The sequence below is a fragment of the Molothrus aeneus genome, chromosome 3, assembly GCF_037042795.1.
Source record: "Molothrus aeneus isolate 106 chromosome 3, BPBGC_Maene_1.0, whole genome shotgun sequence".
NCBI classification, from domain to species: Eukaryota; Metazoa; Chordata; class Aves; order Passeriformes; family Icteridae; genus Molothrus; species Molothrus aeneus.
Genome location: NC_089648.1, coordinates 12,599,705 through 12,614,429, shown reverse-complemented (window position 1 = coordinate 12,614,429; position 14,725 = coordinate 12,599,705). Strand labels below are relative to the sequence as shown.

The window sequence follows — 14,725 nt, the reverse complement described above, 5'->3', positions numbered from 1 at the left end:
GATCTTTGTGATCCCTCCTGGTGACATTCCTGCTCACCAGGAGCAGCCTTTTGGCACAGCTTGCCCAAAATAAAGAAAGAAGGACCTGTCTGTTCTCTTTCAATGTTCAGAGAAGGACATCCAGTGTCCTAAATCTAGCTATGTCTACCTGAGTGTTGCTTTTATGCTGGTTTCCATAATTTCCATTTCCTTGAAGTCTTGACTCTCCAGGCCCTAATGGCCTAATGGGTACAACCTAGTACTAATGGTACTAGGTTGGACTGAATTCCCAATTTCTGTATCCATTCCGGAGGTGCTGATAGCAGTTCACAATCTGGGTATTTTCATTCTTGGAAATGCAAGATGGGTCCTTTCAGACTAACCTCAGCTGCTCTGATGTGCTTATGTGCTTTAGAGTTGCCAGGCAGATGTTCAGAAATATCTCTGTAGGTGCCTGTACCAACCTTAACACAGGACTGCTTTGAAAAACAGATTTTGTGACTCAATGGCTTTTTAAAAAATTTAATTAACTTGGTATCTTGATTCCTTACTAAAATCCAGTAGGATCCCAGTTGTTACAAATGCTAAAATTAGCTCAGCAAACTGAATTTTTGGTTATTTTCAGTAAGGGTACATTTTATTCTGTCTCGCTGGCTTTGGAGGTTTCCATGCTCTGAACACAGTCAGGCCTCCACAAATAGCAGGCATTTTGCTTTTTTTTTTTTTTTTTTTTGGCTCTGAGTAATTTAAAAGATGAAAACTCCACCTGTTGAGTTTGGCTGTGATGTGCTGGCCGACACGTCCCGCTGTTCTGCGCAGGCTCTTCCCTGGGGTCAGGTGAGGTGTGGGCAGAGCTGAGCCATTCCAAAAGGGAAGATGTTTCCTTAAATCTCTGGGTATTAACTGGAGTGCAATCGTGTTGGCTGCTGCCTTAAAATATGATGTCACCTTGCCCCAATCACAGCCCATTTTCTGGGAGCGTGATGTGAACTCCCCAGAGAAGCATCCTCTGAGTGACAGCAGCATCCCGTGCAGCCGTTGCTAAGCGACAAGATTCGGCTTTCAGCAGGATCTAATTTTAAAGTATTTAACCCTAGATCTGTCAAGGTTCATTATTTCCAGTGTGCTGGTTAATCCCTACTTGTTGGTGCCCAACTTCACAAATGCCCTGCTCCTCACAGTGGTGCTGTTTTATTTGCCACAGATAACGTCTCAGAAGGAGGAGAAGCAAAACCGCCCCAGGTAGAGCTCGATACCAAATTTCATTTTAGCTCTGATCTATACACAGAAATATGGGACACAATTAGAGGTGAAAATCCTGCATTGCTGTTCTGGGAATCTTCCTTTCTTTGCTGGCTTGTGCAAGTGGCTCACCTCTGCTTTCCTTCTAAGGAAGGGTGGATTTCAAGTGAATGAGTGCTGGTGGCAATAGCAATTGAGCTTCAATTTTTAGTAATATTATGTGTCCTCTTGTTTCTTGCTGTATTTCATTTAGGTTAAGAAGCTTGTCATCTTACCTAAAGGCATTTGGGGAAAAAAAGGATGTAATTTTGAAATTTGAGGGGTTTTAATACAGGAAAACTTTAGTTCTTTTAAATCATTACAAATAATGATGAAGATAATTACAGATAATTCTACAGATAATTTTTGTTGGTGTTTTTTGTGGGGGTGTGGTTGATGTGGCTTTTTTTTATAGTTATCTGCATTTAGTTTCTTTCTAAAATGTAGACGTCTGGAATGCTACTGAGGTATTTTACAAAAAAAAAAAAAAGAGAAAAAAAACCAATAAAAAAATCTGACCAGCTGTGTCATTCTTTGATTAATTACTACACATCCCTGTAAGCGCACTCAAGTCCACTGCTACCTTCTTAATGTAATATCTCATTTAGCTGAGATAATGCTGCTATAACTGGTCAGTATCATAACAACAACAAAAGAAAAAACACTGAGAACTGCACAAGCCCTTCCTCCCCCCCAGATGCAGCAAAATTCAAAAAAAATTAGATTATTCACATTTTAAATGCTAATAGTTCATCTCAGGCTCATAATCCCACCTAAGATTCTTCCTCCTCCTGTTGTTAGGGTTTGAAACTGACACCACCTTGCTCCTTGTGCTGTATCTCCATCCTAGTTCACACTAATGCACAAAGAGAAGCCTGTCCCTGCCAAGGTACTTTTCACAGCAGTTGATTTGATCAGGATGCTCTCCTGCTGCCTTTTAATCCTCCCTTCCACTGCTGCAAGCTCCCATTCCCATCTCTGGGCTCATGCTGCCCAAAAAACTGTTTATGGCTTTCTCCTCCTGTGTGGTGTGTTGTGCCTTCTCCCTGTGCTGTCAGTGAGGAGCCCTGCCCCACATCTCCTCCGTCCCCCTCTTCTTGTGCATCCTGGTCTTTACACATCAAAGACCTGGCTTTAGCTCATTCCAAAAGTCCAAATTATTCCCAGAGGCACCACAGTCCTTTTAAAAAATAATCATAAAAAGTAGATCATGAACGGGAATAATTCTGATCAAAGTGTTCCCTAAACTTCTGGTAGACCTCCCAGCTCTCTCCTCTCTCTGCTCATGTGTCTGTCTCTGGAGAGAAGACAAAGCCACGACATCTTTGCTGTGGTAACAGCTCCAGGTTTGTGGATGTTCCTTGCATGGGTAAGTCAGGACTTCTTCCCAAGGCTTGCAAATCTGTATCACAACTGAGGTACATGAGAGCGCATCCACTTCTCACTCCATAATCTTCACAGTGCTCCTCTTCCATTATTTCTTTCTCTGTAAAATCAGGCAATTTCTCTCCTGGGATTTAATGTATATTGCTTTTATTTTTCTTTCACCAGCAAACCTGCAAGACTCTGGAATCTGTGTGGGCAGTTCTAGCCAGGCTGAGGTTTCTCAGCTATGGCTCCTGCAAGTGTGAAGAAGAGCAAGAAACGAGGCTGTAGAAGATGCACAGACCTTCAACAAAAGACGGCAGAGCTAGGGAAGAGGTTTCACTTCCCAGAAGGGGAAGTGGCAGAAGGGGAATTCCACATTCAAAACCCAAACTTTTTGAGCTGTTACTAAGTTCTGCTGGTTTCTGGAGCGAGTATCAGTAAGGATTTGCTGTGGAGGGACAGCAGTTCCTGCTGCTGCACGCAGGGCTGGTATGTGTTGTACCCACGTGGAATGTGAGCTGCAAAGTTCAGCTCTGACTTATCACAGGCAGCTGCCTGCTCACTTTTTCCATCTTCTCGTCCTCAGCAATTTCTTTCTGTACAAAGGCACCGCTCCCCTGGCCATGCACACACCCTGTAGATGACTCAAGCTATTTAACCTATGGGCTGGGAAGGGACATGAGAGAGAGAGAGAGAGAGAGAGAGAGTGACTTGTTCCCATTTCTATTTTTAAATGCTGTGGAAACACTAAAATCAAGATAATGAATAATAACTAAACCGGTCTGTGAGCTGCACTATCTGTACATACATATACCTTCTTTTTTCTTTTTCTTTTTTTTTCTTTTTTTTTTTTTTTTACTACTTGCCTTTTTTTTTTTTTATCAGAGCAATTGGGTTTTGACGAGGTGAAAGGTTATTCTTAACGAGCAGAGTGTTACAGTCACCATGAGAAATAACGAGCGTGCATTGTGAGCACACATCCTGCTGTTCAGACTTGCCGTTGCTACGATAACAGAAACAAAACACCAGTTTCGGGTGCTCGCAGCTTCCGAGGATGTGGTTTATTTGCTGCTTGTGATAGTCTGATGACTGAAGATGGCTCTCTTCCAATCATTTTTGAATTTTTCCTGTCTCTTAGAAACCCTTTTGTTGTGAGTACTTTTGAGGACATAAGTGATGACAATGAAGTTTATTTTCTCAAAGCACAGAAAACATCTTGGATAAGCTGAAATGCGTTCTTTGTTTATTTCTTTATCTGCACCTATTCCCAGGGTCTGTGAGTAAAAGTTTTGACAAATAAGACAGAGGGGAAGACACGGTTTGAGCAGGAAGGGAGGAGAAACGAGCCTGAAAATAGGATGATTTTGAAACAATCACTGTAATTCTTAAATAAATTCGTTGTCTTGAGACTGCACCTAGAATTCAACACCCATGGTAGCAGCTGCAGAGCACAGACACGAGGGAAGGACAGCCTCTGTTACACTGTCTGTCCTTTGCTGTCTGTTCTCCCCATGGAAACAAAACTGCCAGGGGTGTTGGGAGGGATTCCTTTGCTCCACACGTCACCTCTGAGCTTGCATGAAGCCCTGCTGCCATAACCTGTATTTATTCCCGTGGGTGTGGCACAGAAGGCCGTACTTTGGGGGTCCTGTGCCAACCACCCCACACTGCTTGGCATTCCACTGCCATGAGCTCTCTCACTCCAAGCCCCTGCCAAGAGGAGCAATCCCTTGCAATTACTGAGTCAGTGCTGTGGGAGCCTTAGGACACCACGCTGTGGTCCCTGGGCTGCAGTGCTGGGACAGCCTTGCTCTCCAGGGAGAGGTGAGAATTAAGGATGTGCTTGAGAGGAAACAGAACAAGGAAGACATTTTTTGTACGGCTGACGTTTGGGGAAGTTGCACTCACAGCTGCCACGGCAAACCAAATGGATGAATCTGAGAATTTCCTGCGAGAGAGGGGGAAAAAAACTAAATAAACAAACAAGCTAACTTCAGTCACCTGTGTTTTCAGGAAAATTTGCTGAAGCTGTTTGCCAAGAGCCACCATGGGATAATTGATAAATTACAATGTTGTATGTTCCTGACATTATAGGGACTCTGGGATCTGTGAGAAACTGGGCAAGAGACAGAACCACTGTAAAACACAAGAGGCTGGCCTGATTCTTGGATACACTGCAGTAGGGCTGCTCTGGTGAGCCTAAAAATCCTGCAGCCAGCTCTCAGCCTTAAAGCAGTAAGAGCACCCAGCTTTCATTTGCTCCTTTCACTTGTTCCAAGCAACTGCCATTGCCTCCTGTGATAAATGCCATACATGAGGTACACTTGGGTCTTGTCACTCTGGGTGGATGCAGGAGAATAAATTCTGTGCTCTTCCACTCCGAGTGCTCTCTGCCCAGTCAGGAGCACTGCTGCTGTCAGTGGGGAAGCAATTCATTCTGCCACAACCAGGCAGTGTAATTCCCTGAGCTCCTCTCCCAGCTTTCAACTGTGAAACCTCTCTGCCAGCATTCGCTGCACCAGAGGTGAGGGGAGAACTGCATCACAAAAGCATCTCTGGAGGCAGCACAACCTCGGGAGTGCTTGCAGAGTGTGTTCAAAGTATTTCAGTGCAACATTTCAATGAAAGACACATCCTAGAAAATGCAAACTTAAAAGTACAGGTTGGAGTCAAATGTAAAGGCTTTAAATAATTTTCTCATACAAAATTTACTGCACTGACATATAAGGATATACCATGGAAGGCGTGCTGCTCTTAACCCTGATCTGTTTGCAGCAGTTGCAAACCCCATTGGCTTTGCTAGAAAACTTCTGTAGGGGATGCAAAATGCAGTGGAAACAGAAGTGTATCTGCTCTAATAGTTAAAAACTCGAGCTTCCTTATTTCTTATTCCAGGATTGCTGTTTAAGCTCTTCTAGTCAAGCAGAACAGCAGCAAGATCATTTGGATGAATGATGACAGTGTGTGTTTTGCCTATCTCCCCTTTTATACTTCCTAAAAATGCACAGTGCTGTTGCTGGCAATAGGGATCAGCAACATGTCCTCCAACACTAAGGCTTCCTGTGGAGACACAAACATGTTTACTAATCTGGCCCCCATGTCATATTTAGGGCTTGCCAACTTCACTACTGTGATAAGCAAAAGAACAGCACACACCATCAAAGCCTCAAGACTAAGTAAAAAATCAGCTTCCATTATGGGCACCTTCTATCCACTCCTACTTGAGGGGAACAAAGACAAAAGGAGGTAACAAAACGATGATTTATCACCTCGAGCACTACCCACTACTGAGGAACAGCTATGAAGACACCGTGCTGAAATCAAGTGGAAAAAAATGATACCATGGAAACGGAACAAAAATAATAATTTGCTGCTACATCTCTGTCCTAGACCAGGAAGCCCTTAACCTGCAAATCACCAGATGCTCAGCATATACTGGTGAAGTCTCATCACATTTTGCCTTATTACTCTTTTCCTTAAATATCTGTTCAGAAACAAAATTCTGCATTGACTGGCAGTACCAAATACACCTTTTATGATGTTTTTATTTTCTGCTTGAAGTGTGCTGATGGTGTATACACGTTTAAATGTTTGGCCAGTCTGAGGATAAAGAAGCAAATGTGAGGTAAGTAGCAGAGCTCAGCAGTCTCAAAAGGATGGCTGAATGCTGGAGAAGCTCAAAGGTGGCTCTGAAACAGAGACCTACATGCTGGAGAGAAGGGAGCAGAGAAGGGCCCCTCTAGGACAACACTGGGTGTAGAAAGCCAGAATCACAAAATCACAGATTTGTTAGAGTTGGAAGGGATCTGAGGAAATCATCCATTCCAACCCCTCTGCCAGGGCAGGGTCACCTGGAGCAGGTGACACAGGAGCGTGTCCAGGTGGGCTCTGAATGTCTGCAGGGAGGGAGACTCCACAGCCCCCCTGGGCAGCTGTGCCAGGGCTCTGACACCCCCAGTGTAAAGAAATTCCTCCCCACACTGAGGAGGAACTTCTTGTATTTCAGTTTACAGACATTGCTCCTCATCCTCTGGGCACCACTGAACAGAGCCTGGCACCATCCCCTGGGCACCTTGAGATATTTACATGCATCGATGAGATCCCCTCTCAGTGATACCCCAGACTGTGGAATTCAGGTTTCTGCACGGCTGGGGATCTACCCGTGCTCTCCTTCACCGGGATATAATGGATACGCTCAGCATCTCCTTGAGAAAAATGCATATTTTATGATTGGCTTTTCGCAAATATTAAAACGAATATGATATGTGTTGTGTTAGAAAGTTATGCTGTATTTTTTTTTAGTAGTGTGTTAAATATAGTTTTAAGTTATAACATAATGTTAAAATAGAAACTATGCTATGTAAGATACTTTTTAAAGAAAAAGAAATAGCAGCCACAGGACACCAAAATCTTTCAGAAAAAAAGAATTTATTGTTCTCTTATCAGAAGAGACGAACTTCTTCCTGCCTCTCTCAGCTCTGAAGGCGCCGTCAGGATTCAGAGGAAGAAGCTGACACTGACCAGAGAGAATCTTGTGTTTGAATGGAATTTATGCATCATGTATGAGGTGTATGAATATGCAACAGGCTGTTGTTCTTAAGGGTTAATCCTCTGTTAACGTGTGTCCTTTTTCGGGCTTGTGCTGCCCAGAAAAAGGTACCCGGACGTCCGCAACTCTTTGTTTCTATTGTCTCATATTGTCCTAATCCAAATTGCCCAAGTTATTATTACTCTAATTATATCGTTATTTTTATCACCATTTTATTATCATTAAACTTTTAAAATTTTAAAAACAAGTGGCTGGCGTTTCCCACATCCTTCCGTAAGGGCTGGAGGCTGTGGGGAGAGCCGGGCGCGGGCACTGACCCGCACTGGGCGCTGAGGGAAGTGTCGGACCCGCCTTTTGTCTCACGGATCCGTCATGGGCCCGCGAATACCCGCGGCTCCTTCAGCGTCTGTGCGAGTCCCGGGGCTCCCCCTGCCGACAGCGCTGCCCGGCCGGGGAGCCGCGGGACCGGCACGGTGCCAGGCAGGGATGGCTCCGGGACACCGGAGCATCGCGATTATCGCGACATGACCCCCAGCCCCGTTCGCGGGCGAAGCTTTTTGGGCGGGGCGGCGCCCCGTAGCCCGTTGCCGAGGCAACGTTGCGAGCGCCTCGTCCGTGTCACGTGATCAGACCCGCTCCACCCCCGCAGCCACGCCCCCCTCTCGCCGCCATCTTGGAAGTTGCGTCAAGATGGCGGCGCCGGCGGCTTAAAGCTCCGCCCCCGCCGCCTCGCGCACGGCGCGGTTACGTCACCGCGTTCCCGCCGCCCTGAACCCGGAAGTGCGTCTTGCCATTCGCGGGCGTGCGGGGCCGCCGGCAGCGCCCGAGTCCGGCCGAACTGAGCCGAGCCGGCGGGGCGGAGATGGCGGCGGCGGCGGAGCTGCAGGGGAAGTACCAGAAGCTGGCCCAGGAGTACTCCAAGGTACCGGGCTCCAGCGGGGCCCGCAGTGCCGGCGCCGCTCGGGGCTGCAGCGCTCCTTTCCGCGGGAGCGCGGGGTGCCGGGCGTTGAGGCGGGAGGTGCGGGTTCGCGGGTGCCGGGGGAGCGCGGCTGAACGGCCCCGTGTGCAGGACGTGCTGCCGTGCCCACACCGGGCTCGGCTGTGCCGGGGGACTGACACTGGCCGTGTTTCCCTTGCTCCCCACTTCCAGGCGGGCTCGGGCCCTGGTTTTGCCTGGTGAACATTTGCCCCGGTGCCGGCCGTGCTCCCCCCGTGTGAGCTCCCGGGTGCGGGAGCTCGGCGGTGTCAGTGGCGCTTGGGAGCGAGCAGGACATTTGCTTCCACGTTTGCCTCCTGTCTGTCCCCCTTCTTCTGCCCTAGCTGACTTTGCATCCCCTCTGTGGTGCTGCTTGGCACGGGGTTTGCAGAGATGTGTTTAAAAGTTGCCCGTAGCGGAGAATGCCTTTCTTTCCATGGTGCCTGAGGTGACTTGTGAAATAGTGGAGCCTTGCTTAGCACAGATCCCTTCATTCTTTCTTCTTCACTCAAAGGAAGAGGAGACTCTTGGTCTTGAGTGGCAGCGTCCTCCAGCAGCCTTGGGGAAGAAAAGCAGCACTTTTTGTGCAGCCCCACATCAGCAAATGTTACAAGGCACTTGTCTGTGTTTGACACTTCTCCACTTCTCCCAGCTTACAGAACCATGTCTTTAAATACTCTTCTCCCTGGAACCGTTGCAAAAACACCATGTGTATCATCTAAATAGTTTACAGATAGATAGCCTTTTACTGATGCCACAAAATAGCTTTAAGAACATTTAATTTGTTTTGCAGCTTTGTAGGTCACAGAATTCACATGCCTTGTTTTATACAGAGGCTCTGTTATTCCTTGGAGATCAGTAGTGGCTGAGGATGAGATAATGGAGGGATTTTGGTGCTTGATTCCTGAATGAGCATTGGAAATGTGGACTTCTGACTATAGCTTCCCAAAGTTCCTGCTGCTGGATCCTTTCTTTTAGCATCATGGTGCCCAGGAGCTTTCTCTGAGCTTCACCATGCACTTCTCAGCCTGTGCCATTGCTCCTTTTCTGGAACTATTTTTTTTCATCTCATGCCATTTCTCGTGCAGTGCAGCTCATTGTGGGACTCCCCTGTGCAGAGCCCTATTCACTTTGTTGTTGGCTGCTTGTTGTGTGCAGGTGGAAATGGAGAGTAGCCCTGGAGTAGCCTGCTCACCTAAAGGTGCTCTGAAAGCCATGGAAAGAGGTGGACAAGAGTCTGACAGGCTCAAGCAGTGCTGGGGGAAGTCCCTGCCAAAGGATTGCTTTTCCTCTTGGTTCACAGACCAGTCCAGAAGAAGGATGAGGAGAAGAAGAGACTCTGAAAACACAAAAGTTGCAGCTGCTTGCTCTCTCCTGAAGCAGCTTTGTGGCAGCTTTGTGGCAGCCTGTGTGGGTCCCACTTCAGCTGGGTCTGTGTGTGCAGCAGGACTGAGCTGCTTCATTCTCTGCTCCTCACATGTCCCTGCAGTGGTAGCTGTGGCACAGAGACAGCTGTGGAAAACTGCACTGCTCCTTCTTGCTAGGGAAACCCTGTGCTTGGAAGTTTTTCTGTTTGCATTGGGAGGTTTCTTGTCTTGCCTTTGTGATGCCTGAGCAGCACAGTGGGAACATGGCAGGGGAAACAGCTGTGCTTAGCAGTGACTTCTGACCTTTCATTTATACTCAGTCATCACACTGAAACAATGAGCCACTGCTGTTTTACACTGAGTCTTGCCTTTTATGCACCTGCCAGATACCTGCACAAACCCTTTTAATTTATATCTGCAACAGCTGGACTCACACATGTCTAATGAAAGCAAACTGCCTTTGAAGAAACCAGGATCCAAGCAATTTTCAAGGAATGGGACAATGGAACTGTCAGTATCCTCATTGCTGCAGGGTGGAGGTACTCTGTGGAGTGACTCTGTGGGAAATAGATTTCTTGAGTATCACTTTTCACTGCAGTGATTTTAGCTCAGATTTTGGGTACTGTGTAAGTAAGGCTTAGAGGGCTTTTCTTTGTATGCTTTTTATGTCACTCTGTTCTCTCTGGATCATCTGCTGCCACTGGTAATAAGTAATTGTGCATTAAACTCCTCTTGAATTAATACAGATTTTGACTTTGAGTCCTGCTTGTGTTCCAGAACTGGTTATAAACAGTTTTGGGAAGAAGAGGGGAGAGACAGAAATAGCCCTGAATATGGCCAGGAACTTCATTAGTCAAGAAAGAGGTTGCAACTTTTCCATATTTGTTCCTAGTTCTTCAGATCTTAATTATATTTAAGTAACTGGTCTCCAAGGATATTTATTAAGAATTCTGTTGTATTTGACCAAAATGTCCAGGTGGTAAAGTTACTTCTTGTTCTTTGGCAAGTCAGGATGTGAATTGGATGCCTTTTCAACCTGATACCACTGCTGTCTGTCTGAAGAGAACACTTGAAAAGGCATTCACACCTGGCACTCCTGAGAGAATGTGATGCTTTCTGCACTTTCTCATGGATGGGTTTTGTTCATTCTGCTGCCTTGCATGGTTACTGGCATCTCTTGTTTTTCAGCTTCGTGCTCAGAACCAAGTCTTGAAAAAAGGAGTTGTAGATGAGCAAGCAAACTCTGCCTCACTGAAGGTAATCTCTAAAAACTGCTCATGTCAGGTGGACTAAGCTGTGACAAAATAAATGTATAGGGGTACTTTTTTACAAAAAAGTAATGTCAATAAAAAAATGAGGAGGGAACTTGATTTTAGTAAAAGAATTTCTGTTTTGCTGCTAGCCTGTTGTTCTCTGTAAGTGCTGAGTTTGTAAAAGGGGAAGTTTGATTCTTGATAATTATAGAATTAAATAGCTACTTGGGTATGATCTGTGACCAGCTCAAGGAAGTGAAATACATTTTTTTTAGTTCAGAAATGATACTTTGTCTCTTCAGTCTTTCAAAAGTGTAGCAATTTTCTAAGTTGTACTTGTTTTTAATGTGTAAAAATAAATGTGAAGATTTTAAAATGAATTTATTTTTTTTCTATCATTCAGGAACAACTGAAGATGAAGGATCAGTCCCTGAGAAAACTGCAACAAGAAATGGACAGCTTGACCTTTCGAAATCAGCAACTTGCCAAGCGGGTGGAGCTGCTTCAGGATGAACTTGCATTAAGTGAAGCTCGAGGCAAAAAGAACAAGGTATGTGCTGAAGGCAAAGAAAACTTGCTTAGCAGATGTCTGCTCCTCACCTGTCAAAGCCTTATCCTGAGTTTTAGCAGCAGGTATTTTGTGTCAAGGGTTGAGCTGAATGTTCTTGTCAGAACTTGTGTTATTTTACCTGATGTGAGTGAAAACACCCATAAAACAGATATTGATATATATATATATAATGCATGCTGTGTAGTTCTCTACTCTTCTAGTCTGTCAGCTGACTGATGCTGAATTGCTGTCTTCCTTTATGGGTATTTATTAAGTGTTCAAAAAAGTGGGAAATACTTTGGAGCTCTGTGATTAGTCAGCTGCTTTGCAGAAAGCTGATCACTCCTCATTTCCCATCCCCACCTCTTGGCTTTGTAATTTGGATGTTGGTAGTTAACTCTTCAGCCTGTGATCATAGCTTTTCTATGTGAATCTTGTCAAATGCTTTGAAATCTAAATTTTTAGCTTGTATTCTTTATGTTATTTCAAAATGACAGAATGATTTCAACACTGATCTTTTCTGCCAGAATGCTTGCTGATTAAACCTTGTGATGTCATATTCTAAGACCAGCTGTGCCTTCTGTAGGCAACATCACAATTCCAGGGGTGGTGTGCTTGGACTTCAGTAATTCTCAAGCATTTCTTGCTACTTTCCTCATGAAGAAACCCCTCTTAATTACTGCTGTCTTTTCTTTTTGGTGCTGTCTTTTCTCAATGTGCTGTAGTTATCGAGATTGGCTTTAGATAGATCATTCAATTGATTAGTAATAAGATAATCTTTCTTACTTTTCCCCTAAACTCTTGCCCATTTTTCTGTTTTCCAATTCCTTGACAAGCACAGTGCTTCTCTCTACATTATTCATGCACCACATTGGATTGTTCTTTCAAATGCAGCTTGACCCTTCTGTTCTTTTATTTCAAACTGTGTTAGTTACTGTTTTGCTAGCTGTGTTTCCAAGTTTTCAAGGACATCAGCCTGTCTTTAGGAGCTTTGCAAACAATTGCCACTGAGTTTCTTTCCTGTTAAAATGCACAGCTTTAGTTCCCTGGTCTGTGTGCAATCCCTTTAGAAGGAGTAGAACATGTGCCCATATCTCAGGTGGAGTTCACAGGCTGGCATCAAACACAGAGGTGACTTATCTGCCCTACATATCCCTAGTTCTTGAGGTTTGGTGTTGAGTTTAAATGCATAGAATCTTCCCTGTGTTGGAGATAATACCTTTCTTCAGCAGTGTGGTGTGTGGCATTCAGTGATCTGAGTCTTTTGGATTAAATGAGTGGAAAATGAGGAAGCAGGCAGAGGGATGTGTGTGGCTGATGGAAGACCCTGTGCTTCCATGGCACCTTGTGCTGCAGCCTGCTGAGAGCAACCTGCCTTACACCTGGGCACAGATGTGCCTTACACACAGCTAGCAAAGCAGCTGAGCCTGGGTATGGAGAGTTTGGGATTGCTGACTGCATGGGATCGTGCAGGATTCCAGTGAATTCAGGTGGGCTGCTGCCCGTCCAAGTGATGGATTGATTCCCTGGGAGTGTGGGTGGGACCCCTGAGTGGAGGCTTTCTCCAGGCAGGGTCACAGGGGGGTGAAGGAAAGGAAAGTGTGCTGCCTTGAGGCTGGTGCTGAGTGCCATATTCCCACTTCTGATGTGTCAGTCAGTGTCAGCAGGACGTCTGCTGGTGTGCCCCTCTGGGAATAACCTGTGGGAGCTGTTCTCACAAACCTGGGACTTGGACATAATGAGTGCATTTTGACTCTTTTAGAAAAGTGTGGAATCCTCATCTCAGCTGAGTCAAGAACAGAAAAGTGTCTTCAATGAAGATCTTCAGAAGAAAATAGAAGAAAATGAACGACTGCATATACTTGTGAGTGAAATTGTGTTTTGCCTTTATTGTTGGTTCAGAGAACTGGTGTTAGAACCAAAGATATGGAAAGTAAAGTGCTGTCTGAAAACTGGTGGGTCTAGAAGCTTAGTTGTATGCAAAGCAGTAGATTAGATCAGATTGTTTATAAAGATGTTCACTAGGAAAATCAAGTATTTTGACTTTTGATTCCTAAGACAGTGTGTGGAATCACATAATACATGTTTTCTCATTCAGATTTTTAACTTCTGGTGACAGCTGCCCTACTGAAAATAGCCTGGTACTGATAGGAAATTTCTTACTAGTTCATTAACTGTTTCAGAATTGCTTTAAAGTTTAAAATATTTTCTGCAAGTTGCCTTAATTAGGAGCTACTTCACCAGAGTGGAATGCATTTCACTTTAGAAAACTTGAGAAAAACCTTTTGGCTCAAGTTCAGTTTTTTGTGTGCCTGCTATTAGTCAGCAATATATTTAAAAATTATTAGTGCTACAAAAGTTTCCTGAATCTTTTCTCTGTAAATAAAATAAAATTTCTATTTTTCTGAGAACTGGTAATTGCTGTTAACCTGATCTGCCTAATGAAATTGGAGTAACTTAAAGGACTGGAGTAACTTAAAGGACTGGATTCAGTAGTAAAATGAAGCTTTTTAAAATAGCTTTTCTTTCCTTCCTGTAGTTCTTTGAAGCAGATGAGCAGCACAAACGTTTAGAAGCAGAGCTGAGGAGCAAACTGGAGGTTTTGGAAACAGATGCTGCCCAGCACCAGGCTGTGGTGGACAGCTTAACAAAGAAATACACAGAGACCATAGAAAAGCTGCAGAATGATAAAGCCAAACTAGAAGTAAGGAGTTTTTCCTCTTGCTTGCAAGTTTGAAAAGTTTTGAAATGCAATGTCTTGCTGTGTCAGCACTTACATTGTGAGATTATCTTCTTGCATAAAGATCAAGTCTCAGACACTAGAAAGAGAAGCTAAGGACTGTAGGCTTCGAACTGAAGAATGGTAAGTGGCTTTATTTCATTGATGTAAAGAAATAATTGCTGTGAAACATTGACTGGATTGTTTTTTAAGAATATAATTTTAAAAAGGGGGTTAATTGAAAGACTTTGATAAAACTCAATTTGTATTATCATGAGGACAAATGTGATTAGTGCAGGTCAAGCCCCCTTTTCCTTTGCTATGTATGGAACCAGACAATTCCACTAGACAATTTCTGCTTTCAGTAAGAGCAGTTTTGTCTCCAAGCTTTTTCAGTACCAGCAATGTTGATGAAAGTTGGAAGAATTTATTTATAATGCAAAACCATAGGAAGTAAAATTTGGTATGAAACAAAGATATGTGAGTTTGTAAAAACTGCTTCTAAGAACAGTTTGAGTAACATATGCTGAGAGAACTGATGGAAAAGAGTTTTAGAAATTCCCTTCCATTGCAAAAGCTTCTTGAACCATTTTTTTTTCTTCAGCTATAATGTTCACAGCTAGAATATTTGAAAGTTTTTATCAGGGAATTATATTGTTAGTTTTGGAATATTTTCATTGTCT

The 14,725-nt window shown here is 44.3% G+C and overlaps 1 protein-coding gene across 2 annotated transcripts in view; it reads left to right on the top strand.

The window, feature by feature from the left end:
• The first annotated feature begins 7,963 nt into the window (after positions 1 to 7,963).
• Positions 7,964 to 14,725, top strand: part of PPP1R21 (protein phosphatase 1 regulatory subunit 21) — a 31,967-nt gene continuing 25,205 nt past the window's right edge. For both annotated transcript variants that reach the window (XM_066546290.1, XM_066546288.1), the window contains exons 1-6: positions 7,964 to 8,099; positions 10,709 to 10,777; positions 11,177 to 11,323; positions 13,086 to 13,187; positions 13,863 to 14,027; positions 14,128 to 14,186. In XM_066546290.1, the coding sequence (XP_066402387.1) occupies positions 8,040 to 8,099; positions 10,709 to 10,777; positions 11,177 to 11,323; positions 13,086 to 13,187; positions 13,863 to 14,027; positions 14,128 to 14,186 (602 nt within the window). In that variant the 5' untranslated portion in view covers positions 7,964 to 8,039. The remainder of the gene's footprint in view (positions 8,100 to 10,708; positions 10,778 to 11,176; positions 11,324 to 13,085; positions 13,188 to 13,862; positions 14,028 to 14,127; positions 14,187 to 14,725) is intronic.